At 39.7% G+C, this 23,420-nt stretch overlaps 1 protein-coding gene across 6 annotated transcripts in view; it reads left to right on the forward strand.

Annotated features, from left to right (window-relative positions):
* The window catches only part of zfhx3b (zinc finger homeobox 3b), a 541,496-nt gene that overhangs the window by 188,010 nt on the left and 330,066 nt on the right, over positions 1 to 23,420 (forward strand). For 4 of the 6 annotated variants that reach the window (XM_043706688.1, XM_043706690.1, XM_043706687.1 and 1 more), the window contains one exon: positions 7,430 to 10,134. In XM_043706688.1, coding sequence (XP_043562623.1) covers positions 7,476 to 10,134 — 2,659 coding nt within the window. In that variant the 5' untranslated portion in view covers positions 7,430 to 7,475. Of the gene's footprint in view, positions 1 to 455; positions 668 to 7,429; positions 10,135 to 23,420 lie in introns of those variants that run through there. The other 2 variants (XM_043706689.1, XM_043706691.1) reach the window with 2 other exon arrangements.

Raw genomic sequence — 23,420 nt, forward strand, 5'->3', positions numbered from 1 at the left:
GTACACAGTTTCAGTAAACTGGCTCCCAGTGCAAGATCAAAGACATGCCAGTTTATCAATAGCTGTCCTAGCAGACCACGTTTTCCTGTAAATTGAGAGGCATTTATGGCATTGATTATTCAATAAGGTTATTAACTCTCATATGACCGGAGTGGTAGCAAGGAAAAGCTTTAAAGCCTTTCAGGTCACTGTCGGTGAACATCAGGGGCACATTAAAATGTAGTTAGCATGGATTGTATTAGGATGAGAAATATTTAATGTAGCAGTTTCACACTTCATAAGAAGGCTCTGTGTTAATAATTCATAATATTAAATGTGATTGTTCCAGCTCCATCCTGTCGGTGAGACATTAATTTGGAAAAGAATTTACGTCTCTCTCAAGTGAAGTGTACAGTATTTTTCTTTAGATCGGGGAAATGGAAACTGCAAAAGATGTTAGGATCAGTTCATGAGTGTTGAGAAGTTGAAGTGTTTTGAGTAACGCCTCTTCTGTTTATGGATGTTTCTGCAGGTTTCCAGCTTTTTAATGACTGGAACACCTCAAACAATGTACAGAAATGGCAGATGCTGTAAAATGGAGCACCGATTTCAATTTCTACTGATGTAACACTATCTTTGGGGAAGATTTAAGAAAATTCCTAAGTTCCATGGCCTTCAATCCAAGGAGGTGAAATCTGTTCCTGTGGTATCTTCGCATTTAACTTCTCTGTACACTGTGTGCAGTGTCTATTGGGATGATGACCTTTTATTGAACTAATTTGACTTAACATGAAAATAGAGCCGACCATTTTTTCTGAACTCCTGAAACATTGGTCCAAGAATCCGAATAATATACTGATTTGAAACAACAGAAACCATGTACACATACATATTACTGATAATATCCCTGACAGAAAAACACTTTCATCGCATTACATGCTCCCCGCAGTTGATTAACAATCAAATTGTAATCATTTCAGCCCTTCAGACCTTGGAATCTAATTTATTTATAAGTATTAGTATGGTTCATAGTAGTGGTAGCTTTCTTTTATTAATTTGTGGTATGTGAGCATCATTAGCTAGATCCACCAGCATTTACATCTCATCTTCAACTTACCTTGACATGTTGATGATAAGCTGCCTTGAGCTACTGCCTTCCTTGTTGTAGACACACACTCACAGTGCATTCCAGGATTTTGACCTGAAGACATTGAAGAAATGACTATATATTTTAAAGTGAGCATGGTAAGCATCTTGGAGAGGATCTTGAAGATGGTGGTGTTTCCTTGCATACGCTGTTCATATCCTTGTGGGTCATACATTTTGTGGGTTTGGAAGGTGCTGTCAAAGGAGTTATGGTAAGATGATACAATGGATTTTCTATGAGGTAATACTTGGCGATAAGAACAGATCAGACATGCAGTGAGTAACTCACCTCCTGATTCCCCAAAGCCTGCCCACCATCTACAATCCACAAATCAGGAGTGTGATGGATATTCCCCACTTATCTGAATGTGTGTAACTCCAGCAACATTCAAGAAAGTGGCACTTTTGATTGGCACCACATCTAAAAATATTCACTCCCTTTAACACTGATGCTCAGTAGCAGCAGTGTGTACCATGTACAAGATGCACTGCAGAAATTCTCCAAGGTTCTTAGACAGCACCTTCCACAACTATGACCACTACCATCTAGAAGGACCAGAGCAACAAACATGTGGGAACACCACCACCTCAGGTTCTTCTCCAAGCCACACATCATCCTGACTTAGAAATATATTACTATTACTTCAGTGTCGCTGGTCAAAATCCTGGAACTCTCTCCCTAACAGCATTGTAGGTCGATCGACAATAAATGGACAACAGTGGTTTAAGACCATCTTGAGCTTACTCAAGGGCAACTAAAGATGACCGAATAAAGCAGGAGGTTCATACTGCTGACATTGTGTTCTGCTGTTGAACAGAGGGATTGTTTACTAGGGTGGAACAGGTACTCATTAAGCAGAATTTTTGTCTGCAAGTGTTGAGCGTTTTGTGTGGTGTTGGACGTGCACTCATCCAAGAAAATGAAGAGCATATAATTGGTAGACAGGCTGTTACTCACCACACAATTCCCAGCCTGTAACCTAATTTTAAGGTGTTTGTATTTATATGACTGGCCTGGTTAGGTTTCTCGTCATTGGTGACTCTGGCTCCCAGATTGTCATGGCTATGGTATTGGATATTAAAAAGCCATGGCTTTAATCTGTCTTGTTTGGAATAGTTGTCACCCAATTCTGAAAGTGTGAAACATTCATGCTACACCACTACCTAAAGCCTGCCTATTGTTTAGGCCTTGGTACTGAACATTGTACAAGCATCAGTTGGCACCTCTGATCTTAAATTAGAAGGAAGCTCATCGACCAAGCTGCTGAAAATGTTTGAGCCTAGGACACTACCCTGATGATTTCTTGCCGAGATTTCCTGGGGCTGAGATTATTCCATCCCAGCAACCACAACCATCTTCCTTTGGGATAGGTATGATACCATCTCGTGAAGTTTTCCCCGATTCCCATTGACTTCACTTTTGTTAAGGTTCCTTGATGCTATACTTCATCAAATGTTGCATTGACGTCCATGCAGTTATTCTTATCTCCACCATTCCCTGTAATTTATCCTGCTGCTCTGTGGATCTCTTAGGGCCATGCACAGCAACATCTTCTTGGAGGAAGCCAAACTGAGCATCGCTGAGCAGGTTATTGCTGAGTAAATGTCATATAGAAACACTACTGATAACACCCATCGTTACTTTTTTGATGATTGAGAATAGTTTGATGGTAATGGAGAAGCGGAACTGGATTCATTCTTCATTTTGTGGAATCCAGGGCATACCTGGGTTCCATTCCACTTTGTCCATTACATGCCTGTGTTGTAGCTGTAAGGGAACAGCTTGGTTAGGGGCACAGCTACTTCTTTAGTACTATAAGGTGGGATGTTGTCAAGGTCTATAACCTTTGCTGAATTCAATGCACTCAGCTGGTTCTTTTTATCAAGTAGAATTAATCAAATTTTCTCTGGACTTTATGGCTGGGGACCTCAAATAGTCTCACAATGACAAAACTGCTAATTTGCACTGTTTCCCAAAAATGAAGCTATGTTAAATTAACTTGTTGAATTATTAGTAGACTGCTGATGGAATTAGGAATTGAAGTTGTAGAGTCATAAAGCGCAGAAGAAGCCCTTCGGCCCATCTGCTGATCTATCTCCACTAATCCCATTTTCTGGCACTTGATCTATAGCCTTGAATGTTTTGCATTTCAAGTGCTCATACACCAACTTTTTAAGACTATCATCCACTTGACAATGCATTCCTGATTCTCACCAACTTCTGGGAGAAATTTATTTTTCTGAATCCCGATAAGCTTCCTACCCTTCCCTTTAAAATTATGACGTAAATCTTCCAGTTGCTCAGATATATGGGTGGTACTAAAAGGTGGAAAGATTTGAGAAGGGTAAATCTGACAATTGCAAGCCAGTTAATTTACTGTTGGTAATGGGAAAGTTTTAAAATAAACAGTAACCTTCAAGAAGATAAACAGTTACATAGACTAAAAAGGGAGAGTGAGTGCGAAAATGTAAGGGAAAATAATGTTGGATGAACATTGTTGAGTTTTTAGATAATACAACAGAGGGTGGATGAGGGCAATGCTGTTAATAATGTCCATGTGAACATTCAAAAAGCTTCTGATGAAATACTACATAGTTCCCAAATCCTTAAAGGTGGCAGGACAGCTAAATGAAGACATTAAGAAAGTGTAGGAGACTGTGGGCTTGATAAATTGGAATATATAAGAGTACAAAAGCCGGGAAGTAATGCTAAACCAATATAACTAAAATTATCCTGTTCAATTTCGTTGGCAAAATTGATCCTAGAAATGAAGGGCTTGTCATATTCGGAGCGGTTGGGGACGCAGAGTCTGTACTCAATGGAGTTTAAGAGGGAAATGGGAGATCTGATTGAAATTTACAGAATACTGAGAGGTCTGGATGGAGTGGATATGGAGAAGATCTTTCCACCAGTAGTAGAGATGAGGAACCAAAGGCACATCTTCAAAATGAATGAATTTGAATTCTGAAATTTGCAGATGATGCAAAACCTGGAACTGGGAGATTCAACCTACATGACAAATAAAATTCAACACAGAACAATGTTAAGTCATGTATTTTGATAGGTAGAATGAGATACAATGAATGATCCAATTTTAAAGATGTTGGAGAAAAACTTGTGATTCTTTGTTCTCAAATCCTTGCAGGTGGCAGGACAGCCAAATGAAGAAATTAAGAAAGCATAGGAGACCCTGAGCTTTATAAATAGAAATAGCAGACTACAAAAGCTAGGAAGTAATGCTAAACCAATATAACTAAAATTAACTCATTGACAGCTACAATATTCTGTTCAATTTCGTTTAAGAGTGACATGAAGCTTTGGGAGACAATGCAGAAGAATTTGACGAGGGTTCCAGCTTTCTCGCTCCCCATCTCACTGGTTCTCTCACTCTCTTCCTGCCAGGCGTGTTTGGTCCCTCCCTCCCCACATCACTCGTTTGCTTGTTCTCTCCCAGGCAGGATTGGTCCTTCCCTCCCTCCGAGTCTCACTTGTTTGCTCAGTCTCCCCCACCCAGGTATGTTCGCTCCCTGCCTCCCCATCTGCCTTGTTCACTCGCTGTCTCCCATTAATCTCCTTAATGCAGACAATACTAAGAGGGAGAGGCATTTTTTAACCTATTTTCTAATCAAGCTGCTTAGCGATGTTACTACACACTTCTGGAAGAGACGGGCCTTGAACCCAGGCCTTCTGGCTCAGAGGTACTCTGACTGGGAGTGGAATACTCCCACTGTGCCATAAAAGCCTCCAAGAAGTGTCATTTAAAATCCTACAGCAATTAAAGATGTGTTATTTTTAATGGTTGAAATAATGATACACAGAAGGCTGAGATTTGAGGTGATAAGCAAAACGAAGCACGGACAACATGAAGAAAACCATTTTAACTCTAAGGTTGTTAAGATATGGAATGATCTGCCAAATAGGCTGGTGGCCACATTTTCAATAGTTCACTTCAAAAGAAAAGTAAACAAATATTTGGAAAAAGAAAGGAGAGGTGTGAAGAAGGAGCAAATAAGACTCCTCATGAAAAGAGTCATCCTTGGCTTCAAGTGCCACATGGCCTCCTTTTGTGTTGTGGTCTAGAGCACAAAGCTGAGGGTGACATCTTTTGAATTAAACATTAAGGCAAGTGTGCCTGCTTGGATGAATGTAACAGATCCCATGGCACTACTTGAAGAAAAGAAGAGTTCTTTGAGTGCACTTGCCAATATTTATCTCAGAACAAATGTCACCAAAAATAGCTTACCTTGCATCTTATTTCATTGAGATCTCACTCTAGGCATTCTGGCTGATGTCTTTTGTCCACAAAACAGGGGTCATTACATTTCAAATGGAATTCATTTACTGTCAACTACATTGGGACACCTGGAGGACATTAAAGGTGCTATAAAGATGTGCATTTGTTGACTCTTCCGTTAAAGTTAAAAGGGGGTTAATGTTATTCACCTCCATCAGTAAAGAAACTGCTGATGCACTTGAAATCGTCCGCAGCCTAATTCAAACGACGATAGTAGAATATTCACCTTCTATTGCAAAGCTGCAAAGTCATCCATGGTATTGAATGTATGCACTATAAATCTCATTTATAATTAGTGACAGTTTAGGCACTTGTAGTTGAGCAGATGTCAGTCAATGTAAAGCTCTGTGGGCAAACAATATTCGTCTTCTAATCCTTCTGCAACATAGAACTACGGACAATCCACTTTAGACTGTTAAAAAATTTGTAATTGCATTACAGATGCTTGCTTTTTGTTGCTTTTTTAAAATCTTGTTTTGATGAGTGATGTGCACAGAATCCCAGACTTAGCTAGCTTTCAGTTAGTTTACTGCTGGATTGGTTTTCAAAGTGGAAATTTTGTGACTAAGGTTTATTGACTGAAACTTGGGTTAAGTAAAAGTTTGCTTCACTAGTTCGTCACACTGTCATTTCAGTTAGCGGAAAGGATCCAGCAGTACCAATCCAATACCAATCAGTAATGTTAGTAACATAAACAATTACATGAAAGCAAAATTACAAACTTTATATCCCCTAAGGACAAAACTACTTTGGACACAATGCCCGCATTCTGGAATAACTAAGAAAACTGTTGATGGTTGGAATCTTGACATTTTTAAAACCAAATCTCTCTTGTGATTTACGATCCACTCCTCTACTGTTATCATAGTGTAAATATATATACATATATATGTTCTGTTTTGTTGGGCAATTTTTCCCTTTGGGATCACTTGCCCCAAAGTAGTCTTGCATGCTTAGTTCCTCAAGTGTCACACTTCGTTAAACTTTCAAAATGTCTTTAGTACTTGAAAATGTCCCAAGCTTGTTGATAGTGGAATCCTTACAGTATGGAACAGACCCTTTGACCCAACAAGTCCACACCGACCCTCAGAAGAGTATCCCACTCAAATGCATTCCCCATTGCTGTACATTTAATCCGGACCAATGCACCTAACTTACACATCCCTGAACACTATGGACAATTTAGCATGGCCAATTCACATTAACCTGTACATCTTTGTGACTGTGCGAGGAAACCAGAGTACCTGGAGGAAACTCATGCAGACATGGGGAGAATGTGCAAACTCCACACAGATAGTCGCCTGAGGCTGGCATTGAACCCGGGTCCCTGGTGCTGTGAGGCAGCAGTGCTAACCACTGAGCCACTGTGCCACCCATGCTGTCAAGTGTTCTGAGTAAAAGTGGTTCAAGTATGATGTGCCAACAAGTGCGTAAATTAATATTTAAGACATAAGTCAAAGGCCAATTGCAATGTGTTCCTCCTGGCCCTACCTGTCCACCAGTAGAAATGCATCCTTTAAAAACAGTGTTAATCAAGTCTGTATGCGAAGTTTGTATAGATTATTTGATGTACTTTGAAGAGCTGATGAAATAAATATTTAACTTATTTGTTCACAGTTATTTTAATGCTATTTGCTTAGAAGTCATTGGCAAAATTAGTGGACAGGAATTTAACCTATTTGTAGGACATTCCTCTATCTGGTGTTTTAAGTCCAACATGAGCACATTTTACTTGATTGTAGCTTATACCCCAACTAAAATAGTGCACAGAGAAATTTCACACTAATGAATTCTACATTTGACCACTTTTATTGCCAACAATACTTCAAGCCTGAGAATTTGATGGAATGGTAATCTTGTAAATACAAGGTTCTCTGTAAAATATAGAGGAATTATATCCCTCTCAAGGACAATCTATCCTAAAGTATTTGGTAACAGTATGTCAGACGTAAGAGTTTATTTCTTTGTGTAGTACACCCATTTATTGACTATTTTGTTTCAATTTTTAGGCCCCTGCCGGACTGGTTGCAATGAAACGCTCATGTAGCCATCACTATGGAAACCTGTGACTCCCCTACCATCACTGGGCAAGAGGATGGGTGCAGTGCAACCCAGCATCAGGAATGGACTGAATCCAACCCCCAGGTCTCTGATAAAGCTGGTTCAATGGAGTCTGCACGAGAGAACTGCGTCCCGTGTGAGAACCTGAGGACATCCTTCGACGAGTGCAGCTCAGAGACTGCTGCAGCGGCTGTTGTTTCACACCCCTCACTGTCCTCAAAGGAGGTCAGCTGCAACGAGTGCTCATCCTCATTCTCAAGTTTACAAAAGTACATGGAACATCATTGCCCGAACTCCCATCCTCAGCTCCTCCAGGAGGAAAGTGACAGTGAAATGAGCGAGGCAGAGGAAAGCGATGTGGAGAATCTGACTGGGGAGATTGTCTATCAGGCAGATGGCTCTGCCTACATTGTAGAGAATGTGAACCAGCTCATGCAAAGTATCCAGTCTGGAGGGTCCAGTGGCAGTAGTGTTCTCCCAGCTTTGTTCATGAACTCTATGTCCAATGCTGGGAACAAGCAAGGGGAGTCCACCTCTGCAACATCCGTCTCTGTCTACCCACAGATCATCAACACTTTTCACATAGCCTCATCTTTTGGGAAGTGGTTTGGTTCTGACCAGACATTCCCAAATACCTCAGCATTGACAGGCATCAGTCCTGTCTTGCACACTTTCCGTGTTTTTGATGTGCGACACAAAAGCAACAAGGATTACCTGAACAGTGATGGCTCTGCCAAAAACTCTTGTGTATCCAAAGATGTCCCAAACAATGTGGACTTGTCTAAGTTTGACAGTTTCGTGCTCTATGGCAAACGAAAGCCGATTTTAATGTGTTTTTTGTGCAAGTTGTCTTTTGGATATGTGAGGTCATTTGTAACGCATGCTGTGCATGACCACCGAATGACCCTTAGTGAAGAGGAGCACAAGCTCTTAAGTAATAAGAACGTGTCTGCTATCATCCAAGGGATAGGCAAAGACAAGGAACCTCTTATAAGCTTTCTGGAACCAAAAAACAAAAACTTTCAACACCCTTTAGTTTCCACAGCTAACCTCATTGGCCCTGGTCAGAACTTCTACGGTACTTTTAGTGGAATCCATGTTGATGGTGATGAGGCTGTCCAGGCTGGTCTGGCTTTATTAAAAGACTCTGAAGGTAACACGAGTGCAGCTGAACAACCTCATTCAATCCCTCTGGCACAAAGTGCTCTGTTGAACCTTGGAGGGCTGACAAGCTCGGCCCTAAAGACCCCAATTACCTCAGTCCCTCTGGGCCACCTTGCTTCCGGGCCTACCAAAATGCCAGAGAGCAAGGACTTGGGGATGGAAATTGAGAAGAAAAAAGCCAGTGGAGAGTTTAGCGCTGACAGTAGCCTCATAGAAAAGGCGGACTCTGCTGAGCAAGCAGAGGAAGATGAGGAGTGCAAGGAACTGTTCACAAACGAGTCGGATGAGGATGATGATGAGCCCCAGGAAGACCCTGAGGCTGATGCATGTAGCAGCAAGGAACTCGCTCTCTCAAACCAAAGCATTTCTAAATCTCCTTTAATGCCTAATGTGCTAAACCCTTCTCCAAGGGGCACCTCTTCTTCTTCTACTTCTTCCTTTGTTGTTTTCGATGGTGCAAACGGGAGGAATGCAGTGAGCTTGTCAAACGACAGTGCAAGTGGTGACAGCAGTGTCGGTAATACTGAGAGTAGTAGGACGGACTTTGTAGATGAAAGTGCCAATAAAGACAGTGCCACAGCTCCTGAACCAAATGAACCTGTCGATGGCGAGGAAGGAAACTATACCTCCCATCACCAGCATGCCAGCACTCCCTGCGACCTGGGGGGTGGGGAATGCTCATCCGGAAGCAGCGTTGAGTGTCCGAAGTGCGACACGGTCCTGGGCTCCTCCCGTTCCCTCGGTGGGCACATGACCATGATGCATTCTCGGAACTCATGCAAGACCTTGAAGTGTCCAAAGTGTAACTGGCACTACAAGTACCAGCAGACGCTGGAGGCCCACATGAAGGAAAAGCACCCAGAATCCGGTGGCTCATGTGTGTATTGCAAATCTGGGCAACCTCACCCTCGGTTGGCCCGGGGCGAGAGCTATACATGTGGTTACAAGCCTTTCCGATGTGAGGTGTGTAACTATTCCACTACAACCAAAGGCAATCTCAGTATTCATATGCAGTCCGACAAGCATCTCAATAACATGCAGAACCTACAGAATGGCGGGGGCGACCAAGTTTTTAGCCACACTGCTGGAACAGCTGTGGCGGCTGCAGCCGTTGCTGCGGCAGCGGCCGCCAGTATGAGCACCTGCGGGGCCTCCTCGCCCACCAAACCAAAAACCAAACCCACTTGGCGGTGTGAGGTGTGCGACTACGAGACGAATGTAGCCAGGAACCTGCGCATTCACATGACCAGTGAGAAGCACATGCACAACATGATGCTGCTCCAGCAGAACATGAACCAGATTCAGCACAACAGACACTTAGGCCTCAGTAACCTGGCACCTGCAGAGGCCGAGCTTTACCAGTACTACCTGGCCCAGAATATGAATCTCCCCGGCCTGAAGCTGGAAAACACAACTGACACACAGTTTATGCTGGGCGGATTCCAACTGGACCCCTCAAACCCAGTATCAGCACTTGCACCTGCACTAGGTAATAAATAATAACTTTATTTCAAATAATGTCCACATGGTCCTTAGCTATTGTTCCATATGTATATAAATGTATGTCTTCAAATTTAAAGCACCACACAATCTAATGTCCATGAATGACAGCAGTGAAGATAGATATTAGACCAGCCGTACTGAGGCCTGTACTAATGTTCCACAGACATGAGTTCAAATCCCACCATGGCAACTGAGGAACTGAAATTTGATTAGTTAATGAGTCGGGAATGAAATGCTGGTCTCAATAATAATGATCACAACACTACTGCAATGGTGTAAAACCCCACCTAATTCATTCATGGCATTCAAAGAGAGAAATCTGCTATTCTTACCCAATTTGGCCTGAATGTGACTCCAGATCCATTGTTTAACTGTCCTCTGAAATATTGTATCAGACCACTGCAGAAAACATTGTAAACATAGTTTGATTAGAGAAAGTGCAGTGGTTCAAGAAGGTGTCCATTACCAACTTCATGTAGGTAAGCCTTACCAGTGATACATCCCAGTAAAGCAGTAAAAAATGTTCACCAGTTATAGGAAAAGTAATCTTATGAAACATTTGATTCCATTGAGGTCTTACACTGAAAAATGACCACTCAGTCTGATTGGCAGCTTGATAATCATTATTCCTTAAGTTGGGCGAATTTCAAAAATAATTTTGTGATAACTGCCCTGGACCATGTTCACGACAGCGCTTACATGTAAAAAATATTAAAACAGAATGTGAAGTGTTAAACTTCTCGTAAAAATATGAAATTTTATGGTCTTTGAATAAAAAGCCGTGATGTAAATTGTGGTCTGCATTATGAAGGAATATGATGACCTCTATTATACAGTTTAACTGTAAACTGTAAATCAGCCTGGCATACTTGTCCCCAGATAGACGACAATACATAATGTGAACAGTAAAGAGGATACTAGAAAGAAATGTTTACCGGGTTTTAAAGTAAGATCAAACACAATTGAATTAAGAACAATGTTGGACCAATTTTTATTGTTTAACTGAGATTTTCATCCAGAATGTCTGCAGTGTGTTTGGCTGTTTCACCATTACCAACAGGTTGCCCATTAATTTTAATGCAAAATTTGATTTTGTTATGAGACTGAATGACGCTGCATGTTCTTTATTGTTTTTAAAATAACACTCAAGTTTCACTTAAGTTTTGAGGCAAGTTACTAAATAACTGGAAGGAGAGGGGAAGTTTTGTGACAAGTATCATCAGCATAAGCATTATAAAATGTAGAATAAGTTATTAATGGAAGATTGTTGACTCATTTTGAAAAAGTTAGTAATAGTTCTAGTGAGGAGTTTTTTGTAACATTATCATGTTTAGATTTTGGACTTGAGTAAACAGTCTGAACCCAATTGTTCTGAAATGAAGCAGATCTACAGGTGCTAAACCGGTTTTACAATGGTAGATAATTTGAATTTGAATAATTTATGTCATAGGATGGTGTAATTGATGTCAATTCAAAGGCTTTTCTTGAGTGAAACTGCACACATCAGTTAGTAGACCTTGGTGTAAAGGAAGCCTGATGTTATTGCAGATTGCGTAGTGGCAAGTTCATTTAAAAATTTGCTCACAGTTCTGATTTAGAAGGATCAACAAAACCTTGATCCTCAAAGGTTTCGAGCATACTCGAAGTAGCACAGACGATATGACATGTCCCTTTGGTCTTCCCCAACATATCTGTATCAGTGAGAAAGTGTTAACTTATGATTCAGTAAAGTGCTCAGATCAAATTAAACCAGTTGATTAAAAGGATTTGAAGAACCATCTGGATCCATCAGTATTTACTCCATTTCCCACATCATCTCAACTCACCCTCTTCCTCGCCTTTGAAAATATTAGGTATATGGATAGGCAAACAAAAAGGGAAATCCTGCAGTTGGTTTCAGGAGAATTGGTTTGTAATTCCTCTCCAACTCTGTCGGGTCCACTACATTGCAGCTCACTATTCATTCATGTAGAATCTTACTTAAACTTCTGGCCTTCTTATAATGTTAGTGTACTTCGATTAAGGAAGTTTACAGATATCTTCAGAACAAATTGCAGGACACCTTCACTTGAACGTGTCTGCTGGTAGTGTGTTGCAGAGAAGTATAGAGGGACTCTTTGTGGTGCAGTGGCAATGTCCCTACATCTGGGCCAGAATGTCTGGGATCAAGTCCCACCTGGCCCCTAAGGCAGGTTGATTTTAAAATATCTCCATACTGTCAGAAAGGAAGTATGATTTCACATTTTAGGGAGGGGTGGCATAACTAATGTCACTGGACTAGCAATCCAGAACCCTAGATTAATGTTCTGGGGTTAGCGTTTTGAATCCCACCATGACAGATGGTAAAATTTGAATTCAGGAGAAATATGGACTGAACTTAGCCTAATTATGACCCTGTAACCATTTACATTTAATGGATTTTCTTCTATCCATGTATTTTATCAACATGTTTTATTAATATAATTATTTTGAAAATCTTGTCCAAACCTACTTTCATTTTATTTTGAAACAACTGAACTGAATCTCTTATAGTTTATGTTCCTCCAAAATAAATAACCCAAATTCTCTAAGTTTGTAATGATAGCCTTGTTCTGAACACTATGAAAGCCTCAACATCATAAATATTAATGCAATAAGGAAATAAAACAAAGAACTGCAGATGATGGAAATCTGAAACAAAAGCAGAAATTGCTGGATAAACTCAGTAGGCCTAGCAGCATCTGTAGAAAGAAGTAGAGTCAGTGTTTTGAGTCTTCCTCAGAGGAAAGACAAGTAAAGATAAATAATGTAATACTAGATTCACATCTTTGTATGATGTATAAATACAGTTAATAATACTGCACAGAAGCGATCGTATTCACAATTGGGTAAACCATGAGAATCTGGGGTGAACTTACTACAATACACAATACAATATGAGGGTCCTTTGAATTGGCCAAGCAGACAAAATATTTGTACAAAGATTTGCTGATCATCTGCCAGGCACGTAGGAATGGATAATAAATCTAGCCTTGCTAACATTGCCTGCATCTAAGAGATTGTTTTTGATTACTGACACCCACCATCTCCAAGAGAAAGATCAGCATTTTTTTTTTGTTGATGTGAATATCACTTAAACTGGTCATTTTGTCTTTATTTTACAATGGGAGAATGCTATATATCAATTTTTAAAAATATCAATTATTCACACACTAACTACCTCTATAATGGCATTTAATATCGGTTGTAAAATTGTTTTCTTCGGCTGTATACAGTTTCAAAATGCTTTCAGATTTTGTGCAGAAGTAGTCCATTCTTGGTAAGTGCAAGTGACTTGTACAACATTGGGATTTATTTTTCATCAGCCTGTTCAGAGATGTTATCACACACCTCTGGAGCAGGTGGGACTTGAAGCTGAACCTCCAGGCTCAGACACAACCGCTGCACCACACAAACTCTTGTACAACATTTGCACATGTATAAACATTGATTATTATTCACTAAGATGACTTTGCAGCAAAAATTAGACTTGCCTTAGATAAAACTATTTGTCCAAAGTTCTCCACAAGCAATTAAGTATTTTTGGAATGTAGTCACTATTGTAATATTGTAAATATGATAGCCAATTTACACACAACTGGATCCCACAAAGTATAGTGAAACTAGATAATCAATTTTAAGTGTTAGTTGAGAATAAATATTGGCTAGTATGCCAGGAATACCTCTCTGCTCCTTTCCTCAAACAGTTCCATGTCATCTTTAACATCCTCCTGTCAATAGCCCTTGGCTTGAGATTTCGTCAACAGGACAGATCCACTGACAGCGCAGCTCTTCTTCAAAACTGGACAACCTGAATTATCTGTTCCAGTCACTGAAATTGAAGTTAAATCCATCTTATTCTGACTTAGAGGCAGAAGTGCTACCACTGAGACAAGTTGGGATAGATGGTGAATTTTCAGCACTGCATCCCATTGGTCTGTGGAGCTTAGTTATGCAACCTTTGACTCATCATTATACTGATATTTCATACTGGAGAGAAGCACTTGGAGTACATCATAGCAAGGAGGACAAAAGGCATTGGACCTGCCTGGCTGCTGCCAGTGCCATGGCTAATTGGAGGCACGGCAGTTTAAGCTGAAGCATTATCCTGACAAATTGTTCTCATCATCTCCCCCAGGATGGAGCACTATGTAATACAAGATAGTACTATGTACTATCAAGGAGTTTGGCTGAGCACCAGTAAAGCGCATCGAGGCTAGGATTTAAACTCAAGGTCTCTAATTGAATGTCTGGCGCTGCAATGCTAGACCTATGAAGCCACAATCATTATAGAATACAGAGCCCAAACATTGGGTACAAAGTACCGTTGCTTAGCTTTTGATTAGAGATCAGTTGTAGGAAAGTTTGTGAAGTTTTCATCAAATGTTAAAAAATGTTGATGTAAAGTTCTTGAACATATTCAAGTTTAAAACATTGATTATGTTTCCTTGAGCATTTTTTAAAGCTATAACATAGGCTTTACATTTAGATGCTGCCTTCATTTTGATCAAGTTAGGATTGGAACGCTGTCATTTAGAATAATATATCCAACAACTTACTGCCACTATTCCAGCAATCAGAGCTATTTTGTTTGCCAGAAGATAAATTCCAGGAGAAACTTGATTGATGGACTAGCTCTACACTGTTGTCTTGTCACTTGAGTTCCTGTTTGTTGGGTTATGTTTTTTAAATATTAACCAAGACACAGTTAACATTTGTTCATTGTTTGTGACTGCAGAATTAATGTTGTATTTAATAGAGAACAAAAGATAAATAAACCCATGACCTATACACCTTTCACAGTAGTTTGATTCATTAAGATTAATACAATTAAGTGGGTGCTGGTCTGAGGATAGAGTTTAGACTTTGGACAGAATTTCAAAGAGAAATGTAAATTTACTGAATAAATCCAAATTAACAATTTGAAACTACCACCCAGCCCCTACTCCGCCTCAGTCCCTTCCCCTCCCCCTCTCTGTTGGAACAAATTGAGAATGATGCATCTTTCCAGTTTTCACAACAGTTTAAAAAAAATTGTCCTTTCATTTTGGCAGAATTTTTTCTGTTGATACAGTAGCTCTCAGTGGGGGACAATTCTTCCATATCCTCGTATTATTAACAGTAACATGTTCTTGTAAGAATATTGGACTTGGAATTCTGCCAGAGCACATTATAATATATTAAATGTAATCTCCTGCAAGGTGATTAAAAAAGATCAGAGTGCCCTAGCATATTTTAACACATTGTGCTGAATCCTGTGACATCTGTCACTGAACTCATGTAGTGGGATTTGGAGTCTGTTATTTTTTTCGTAATATTGTTGGAAAGAGTCTCTTGGTAATAGAAACTCTCGGTAATAGGAATAACGGTGCTTGTTGGATTTGCTGGGTCCCCTGTGGCAATGGTGGCAGATTGCCAAAGTAGGGGGAAAGAAAGCTAGAAGAGGTTGCAAAATTAGGCTCAGGTGGCCCTTAGTTTAATTAGGAATAATGTAAAAATTATACAGTAATATAGATGTTCAGAAGATAAGAAATACCCAAAATTATAATTGTGCTAAATAGCTGAAAGGTTCCTACTTTACAATTGCTTGTATTTATATTGCTTCCATGTAGAACTTGTCATTTATTTTAAACAACTTAATGCCTGTGTGGCATTTAAATCTTAACTGTGTACGGTGATTTTGACAAAATAATGCTTGCAATTGTTAGGGGCCCATTCAATGATTTTCTGAATTGCCAAAATAAATGTTGTTATTGGCAAGAATGTAAAGGGTTAATTATATTGTATTGTAGACACCTGCAGTGTTTTGCTTGATAAGTGCCAATGTGTTTTTGTACAGGCTTGTTTAACCAGTGCCTCTTCACAATTAAAAATTGATCGCTGTAACTAATTTTTACCATCTGTTTAATTCTCATATGAGTTAAAATGCTTACATTTTAAGATGCGTAATATCAGTAAGCCCTTTATATAATGTAATTCCCAGTTCATTGGAACTTATGCTGAAGCAGTCTGCAAGGCTGTGTTGTGCTTATAGTTGTCAAACTCTTTCACAAACTGCAAGTTCTACTGTCATCTCTTGCACATCTGTGGTAGCATGCAAGATCTTGACAGATTTAGATTTTATTCATGTATCCGTTGCTTTTAATCAACAGGGTCATTGGGCTCACCAATGTTAAACATAAAGAATAGCAGACAGTAATTTATATGGTACGGATAATCCTGTCTGTTTCACTTATATTTGGATTTGTGAACACCACTCTGTATTTTGTGTCTTTTTGTGAAATTTGTACTCAAAGGTGTAGTATGCTCTGCTTCTCAGTACTGACATCACATAAAACTTTAGTTAAAACATAAATTTTGATCCAGCAACATGACAAAACCTAATATTAGTGCCGTTATTATTTATTACAGTAACAGTCCCATTGCAGAATAAAAGTCACATTGCTAAAGTTTTCTTCTATCACTCATCAGGACAATTCACAATAACACCAAAATAAAGGGGAACAATATATTTATACTGTACAGGAAGTCCATACTGATTAGTTGACATTGACTAGTAAAGATTTTGCCAGACAGAATGCATTGGTTAGATTTTTTTATTATATGTTAACATGATGTAGGTGTTGTTGGCTAGGCCAGTATTCACTGCCCAACCATAATTTTCCAGTGGGCAGTTAAGAGTCAACGACATTGCCTTGGGTCTGGAGACACAAGTAGACCAGACCAAGTAATAATAGATTTCCTTTCCAAAAATCAATTAGGTTTTTGTTGACATCTGACAGTGGTTATATGGTGTCATCAAACCAGCTCGAAGTTCAATATTTCTTTGAATTCAAATCTCTCTATCTACCAATGATAGGATTCAAATGTATGTTGCCAGATGATTGGTCTGGCCTTATGGATTGGTAATCCAGAGATATTTCCATTAAACTACTGCCTCCCCATTTACTAACAGTTAACCACCAAGCTTTGTTTAAATTTAAACCAAGCAGATTGACTCGTTGGTTAAGGAATAACTTTGAAGAATGAGGCAGAAACAAACACAGTGTATGTGCTCTTGTTTCTGTCTGCAAACAAAATGGCTCAGTGTATTAATATGTATGGCTTACATTGTGGGCCTGAATGGCCATCTTAAATTGGTTGTCAGTATAATTCTTAGCAAATCAATATTATTGATCACATGTTGTCCAACTAATTTAAGATTATCAGTCAGGCTGAGTTTAAATTTAAACAAGGTTTGACAGTTGATTGTCAGTCCTTATCTAACTTGTGTGTTCTCCATAACAATGTTTGTATCTATTATTAAATACCACAGCTTTAATGCCGTTCAGACAAAGCATAGGCATAGACTTTTCTAGTAGGAGGTTTATTGCTACTCATACTCCACAAACTCCAACCACACTGATTACTTGCTCTCATGTTTATACATCTAATTCACAAGCAATTATCCCTTAATTCATACCTAACCACTACCTGTTCACTAGATCCATTACATCTCAGGCAATTCTGGGGATCCTTCTAGATAATAACAGATTTCCTTTTGTTTCATTTTCAAATAAGTCACTAATCAATGCAATAATAAAGTAAAACAAACAAAACAAAGACAAAAAAATTGACAAAATATCATATCCCCTCCACTTGAGTTCTTTTAAAGTTAAAAATCATACAACACCAGGTTATAGTCCAACAGGTTTAATTGGAAATGCTAGCTTTTGGAGTGCTGCACACTGGCATCTCCATACCCCAATTTTTTTTGGTGTATGTTAAAGTTCCAAACTTCTTTCTCACCACTTCTAATAGTTTGTTTGTGCTTGCACCTTTCTTTGTAATCAGACAGCTGACTGTTGCTGTCCACCTATTTCATTTTTGAGATTTTTCTGTTCTCTAGAATCTATTGATTAAAATTGACATTGATCCTGAATTTTTGTTTCATTCATGCATTTTTTTTAATGTAACTTATGCCATAGTAACTTCTTTATTGGTGCTGGGTTGGTATTGTACTGAATACCTTTTTACAAAGAAAAGCACCATATCCACTGCCTCAATAACGTGGACAATTGCTGTTACTAAAGTATGCTTTATCACTCCTCTGATATTTTTAACTTCCTAAGCTCAAGGGCAAAATTTACTTCCCTCAACCAAAAAGAAGATTACAAACCCTCCTGTACTTGAGAACACATCACAGAGGTTTGCATAAGAAGCACGACTAAGATCAATACATTTCAAGTTCCTGACTTTTCCTAATAGGCAAAGTTTCAAAACATAGTGATCCATTTTCATTTTTCATTTATTTTCTACCTGAATAATGTCACCTACCTTGAGATGTTTCATAATTGTTCAACTTGATGAACTCAAAATGGCAACTCTGTTGGGTATCTAGCCAATTTACTCAATAACAACAATTTAGCCAGTTACAACAGTATTTCACTGTATATTGCAGTTGTGTTAATAAAATTATGATTCCGGTAACTTTGCAGGGAATGACTATTGGTCTTAAAGATTTTAGAATGCTTTCATTCCCAAATTCCTTAATTTTTTTCTCACTCTAATTATGCAAAGTCTGCAAACCAATTTAACCAAGCTATTCCACATACTATATGAGTATGTCACCTAATCCAGTACTGCACAATTGAAAGATTTTGGCGTGACAAATTCATCCCTGGCCTGAAACCTTTGGTGGACCAATACAATAAACTCTCTTTGATCCATGCATCCATCTTTTTCGTTCAAATCTTCTGTTCCATACTTAGTCAGAGAACAGGTATATTGTTTTCTCCTCAGAGTTTTATTGCTACTCACACTTCAGAAATTCCAAACACACTGATTACTTGCTCTTCGTGTTGACATGCACTCAAGTTCCCTTTCGATGATCTCTTAATTAATATACAACCATCATCTATTCCCTTGTCCCATTCATTCTCAGGTATCTCTACCAGAATCTATAAGGTGATAATACCTATCAATGAGCACATGTCAATTAATCAGTATATTTCACTCATAAAGGATAATTTTTTTCCTCTTCATGTTGATATTCTTGCAAATTGTCCTGATACTTGAAAGACAAAAGCTTTTACAAAATTTGTCTGTTTCAGGAGTACTCCAGTTCTGTATCACCAAGCGATGATTTGTAGCTACATTGTAGTTGACCTGAGTGAATTTAACAATTATAGCTAGATTGCTAGCAAACTGTCCCAGCTTATTTGATATTGCCCTTTCACAACCAGCAGACATGGGAGACTCACAGCTCTTAAGTCTGACCTAGATTTTCAATCCAGCCCCAGAAGTTAAAACAGCACTGTCTAACCCTCTGCATTATTTCAGCTCCCATTTGTTTCATCATTGATAGGCTTTTGAGTCATCTTTCATTTAAAAAAAATCTTTTTGTTTCACTGATGCATGTCAGCATTCAATGTGGATATCTCAAAGCAGGTTGCTTACCCTTTAAGTGTGCTCTCTTTTGATATTTTTAGACTGTTTTCAGTTCAGTTGAAATACTTAACCAGAGAATCACTATGATTCATGAAGCTACTCAATTCTCACTACACTAAATGGTCTTATTGGCTGGAAACAAGCTGCAAATCTATATTAAATTTAAGTAAAAATTAGGTCCTTAGTCAATGGTGCTGGGAGGGAAAGAAAGCTGCAAGATTCCAAACAAATTCACATTTCAGTACTTTGTAAACATCTGGACAAAAGGTAACATCAACTGTATTCTATAATGTTATTTCCTTTGGTCCCAATGTCAAAAGGAAGAATATAAGGACTACACCTCTGAGCCAGGAGGCCTGGGTTCATGTCTCAACTGCTCCAGAAGTGTGTTGCAACATCTCTGAACATGTTGATTAGAAAGTATGTATAAGGACTAGATACACATGTAGAGTTTCATTTAGTTTGATATTTATTACAGTGATTATAATGAGGTCAGCTGGGTGGATCTTATAAAATATGAGTTCCCTGATTGGGGCTCTTAATCTGGTACAATCAGAGAGCCCTGGCTGACAGATAAGAACAGGAATGTTTACTCTAGATTAGATTTTTTTTTAGATTAGATTATTTTATAGTGCGGAAACAGGTCCTTCGGCCCAACAAGTCCACACCGACCCGCCGAAGCGCAAACCACCTATACCCCTACATTTTACCCCTTACCTAACACTACGGACAATTTAGCATGGCCAATTCACCTGACCTGCACATCTTTGGACTGTGGGAGGAAACCGGAGCACCCGGAGGAAACCCACGCAGACTCGGGGAGAATGTGCAAACTCCACACAGACAGTTGCCTGAGGCGGGAATTGAACCCGGGTCTCTGGTGCTGTGAGGCAGCAGTGCTAACCACTGTGCCACCGTGCAGCCCTCTAATAGCTGGCTCTGAGGAAACTGGATCAATGTTTCCGCATGTAAATAAAGTGTAACTTCCTAACGGGATACCAGCCTCTGAGGAGTTATTTTAGTGGCAATGAGAGAAAAGCATGCTCCTGAAAAAATTCTGTCATAACAGTCATCTTTATTATGGGGTCAGCATTTATGGCATCATGCTGTTATTTAGAAAGCTTGACTCATCCAGCCCTGCTATCAAAAACTGGGGCCATATGTGGAATGAATGTGTTTTTTTTCCAGGCAAGTGACATTGGGACTGATGAAAAGCAACAAGTAATTCTCTTGACTGCTTGTGGATCTGCAGCTTTTTCAGTTATTAAGAGCCTAACTTCCCTTGAGGCACCAGATAATAAACCCTTTCAAGGGTTGATGGATTTAGTTGAGGAATATTCCAATCATAAGCCTCCTCTAATTCTGAGACAGTATCAGTTTTACTCAGCAATTCGAGAATGTCAGGATATTTGATGAGGGTAAGATGATTGGCAGAGGCATGTGACTTTGATTGATGTCTGAATGAGATGCTGAAAGACCGTTTGGTATGTGGGATTAATGATGTAACCATGCAAAAGTGTCCACTAGCTAAAGCCTAACTGGACTTCAAACAGGCACTACAAGTGGCTTTATCATTGGAAGAAGTGGCAAGGGTAGCATATGAGTTACAGTATTCTGAGGAAAGTGGACACCCTCGCCAGTCAGACTGAACTTGGCATACACCACTTGACGGAAAGCAATTGCTTACCCTCACTCAAGACATAACCTGACCAGAGGAACTCGACGTCAGCCCACAGCAAAACCCAAACCAAACTAAGCCTTGGCCAAAAGGTTATAATTTTCTTCAGGGTCCGGGCTGGCAAACCATTGTAGTTGCTGCTGGTATGCGGATTTAAGATTGCAAAAAATCCTGCTATATCTCAATTGAGTAAGGGAACTCATAGGCTGGTATACAAGAGAATGCACACACTGGAAAGTCCACCCACAATTGGTTTGGAACGGTTAAATTGCTTAGCAACATCCAAATTAGAAGCAATCAAAATAGGCAACAGTTTAAACAGTCAACCGGTTCCAGTGGAGGTCAATATTGGTGCAACCGTTTCAGTGATTGCAGAACCAGTCTTCAACAAAATTTGCTCTGGATTTCAACCCATTAGTTTGTGAAGACCTTGGCTAGGTTGAAAACTTATGCTGGGGAACCTTTTACAGATTGAGGATACAACTTTGGTTCTGGTCACTTTGGAGGAGTCGCTGATTCAGTTACCACTGACTGTAGTAAGAGGATCATGCCCAAGCTTGATGAGCAAAATTGTTTGATAAAGATTCACCGAGATTGGCTCAACATTTTTCGTTTAGAAATGGCTATCTGAGTGAAGTCCTACTTAAATTCCGGAGATTTTCCAGGAAGGTCTAGTGACTATTAAAGGAGCCAAGACCACCTTGAATGTTGACCAGGAAGCAATTCCGTGATTCTGTAAGGCCTGCCCAGTACCATTTGCCTTATGAGCAAAAGGAGAGATAGAAATGCATAATGAAGGAACCATCAAACCAGTAGAGTTTGCGGAATGGTCATACTGATTGTGAAGGCTGACAGGTCAGTTTGCCTTTTTGGGGATTTTTTTAAAACAGTGAACTACCTTTCACAGCTGGTTAAATAACCCGTTTCTCACATTGAGGATTTATACGCAGGGAATCTTGACCTTCACAAAGCTGGACGTGAGCCATGTGTACTTGCAATGCGGTTAGATGACGATTCCCAAAAGTATGCTACAATAATACCCAAAAGGGTTGGCACCAATATACAAGATTGCCATTTAGGGTATTGACAGCCTGTGCAATTTTTCATGGACGATGGAGAATATTTCACCCCAGTTCGCCATTTGTCTCAATGATGTGCTAATAACAGGGAAGACCAATAAGGAGCGCTTAGAGAACTTGGACATAGTCCTTAGACATTTCTCCCCAGTGGGTATATGCCTTAGGAGGGAAAAATGAGTTTTCCGGGCACCCCAAGTGATCTAGTTGGGCTACAGAGTTGACAAGACCGGGTTATACCCTTTGGAAGATAAAGTGAGGGTGATGAAATGTGCCCTGGCTCCCTAGTCCATACCAGAGCTTAGGCTTGTCCTTGGTTTGGTGAGTTATTATGGGCAGTTCTTATATAACCTGGACTCCATCCTGGCACCTTTGCATCAACTTCTAAAAAAAGGGCCTGCCTTGGAAATAGCCCCCCAGCCAACCCATAGTTTTCAGGGAATGAAGAAACAGCTATCATCACCTATTGTGTCAGCACATTATGATCCCAAGCGAGATCTGGTATTCAGGGTAGTGTTAGCTCATAGGTGGCCCAGTGCAGAGGAATGCCCAATAGCGTATGCATCCAAGGCTTTGGCTATTGCAGACCGAAAATACATTCAGATGGAGCAAAAAGGCTTTACAGTCATATTTTGAGTGACAGAGTTCCACCAATACCTTTATGGACATAAATTTGTAATAATAACGGACCACAAACCCCTCCTGGCTCTACTTAAAGGGCACAAGGCAGTGTCGCCCATAGCTTCAGGCCGAATTCAGTGCTGGACTCTAATACTAAGTGCATATAATTACTAGTTGGAACACTGGGAGGCCAAGTAATAAGTGTGAATGCATTGAGCTGCCTCCTGTCAAACCCAGGTACACCACCAGCGGTACATCCAAATGAAGAGTCTTTTACGGTTTTAAATTTTCTGGACACAGTTCCAGTCTCTGCTGACAATATCAGATTTTGGACGCAGAAAAATCCGGTGCTGGCAAAACTGAAACAGCTGGTGGTGTTACCAGCCAAAGGGCTGTAACAACTAGAATTGAAATCTTTTTGGACCTGGAGAATACAGTCAAGGATGGTAT

This window comes from Chiloscyllium plagiosum, chromosome 17 (genome assembly GCF_004010195.1).
Source record: "Chiloscyllium plagiosum isolate BGI_BamShark_2017 chromosome 17, ASM401019v2, whole genome shotgun sequence".
Classification (NCBI taxonomy): Eukaryota; Metazoa; Chordata; class Chondrichthyes; order Orectolobiformes; family Hemiscylliidae; genus Chiloscyllium; species Chiloscyllium plagiosum.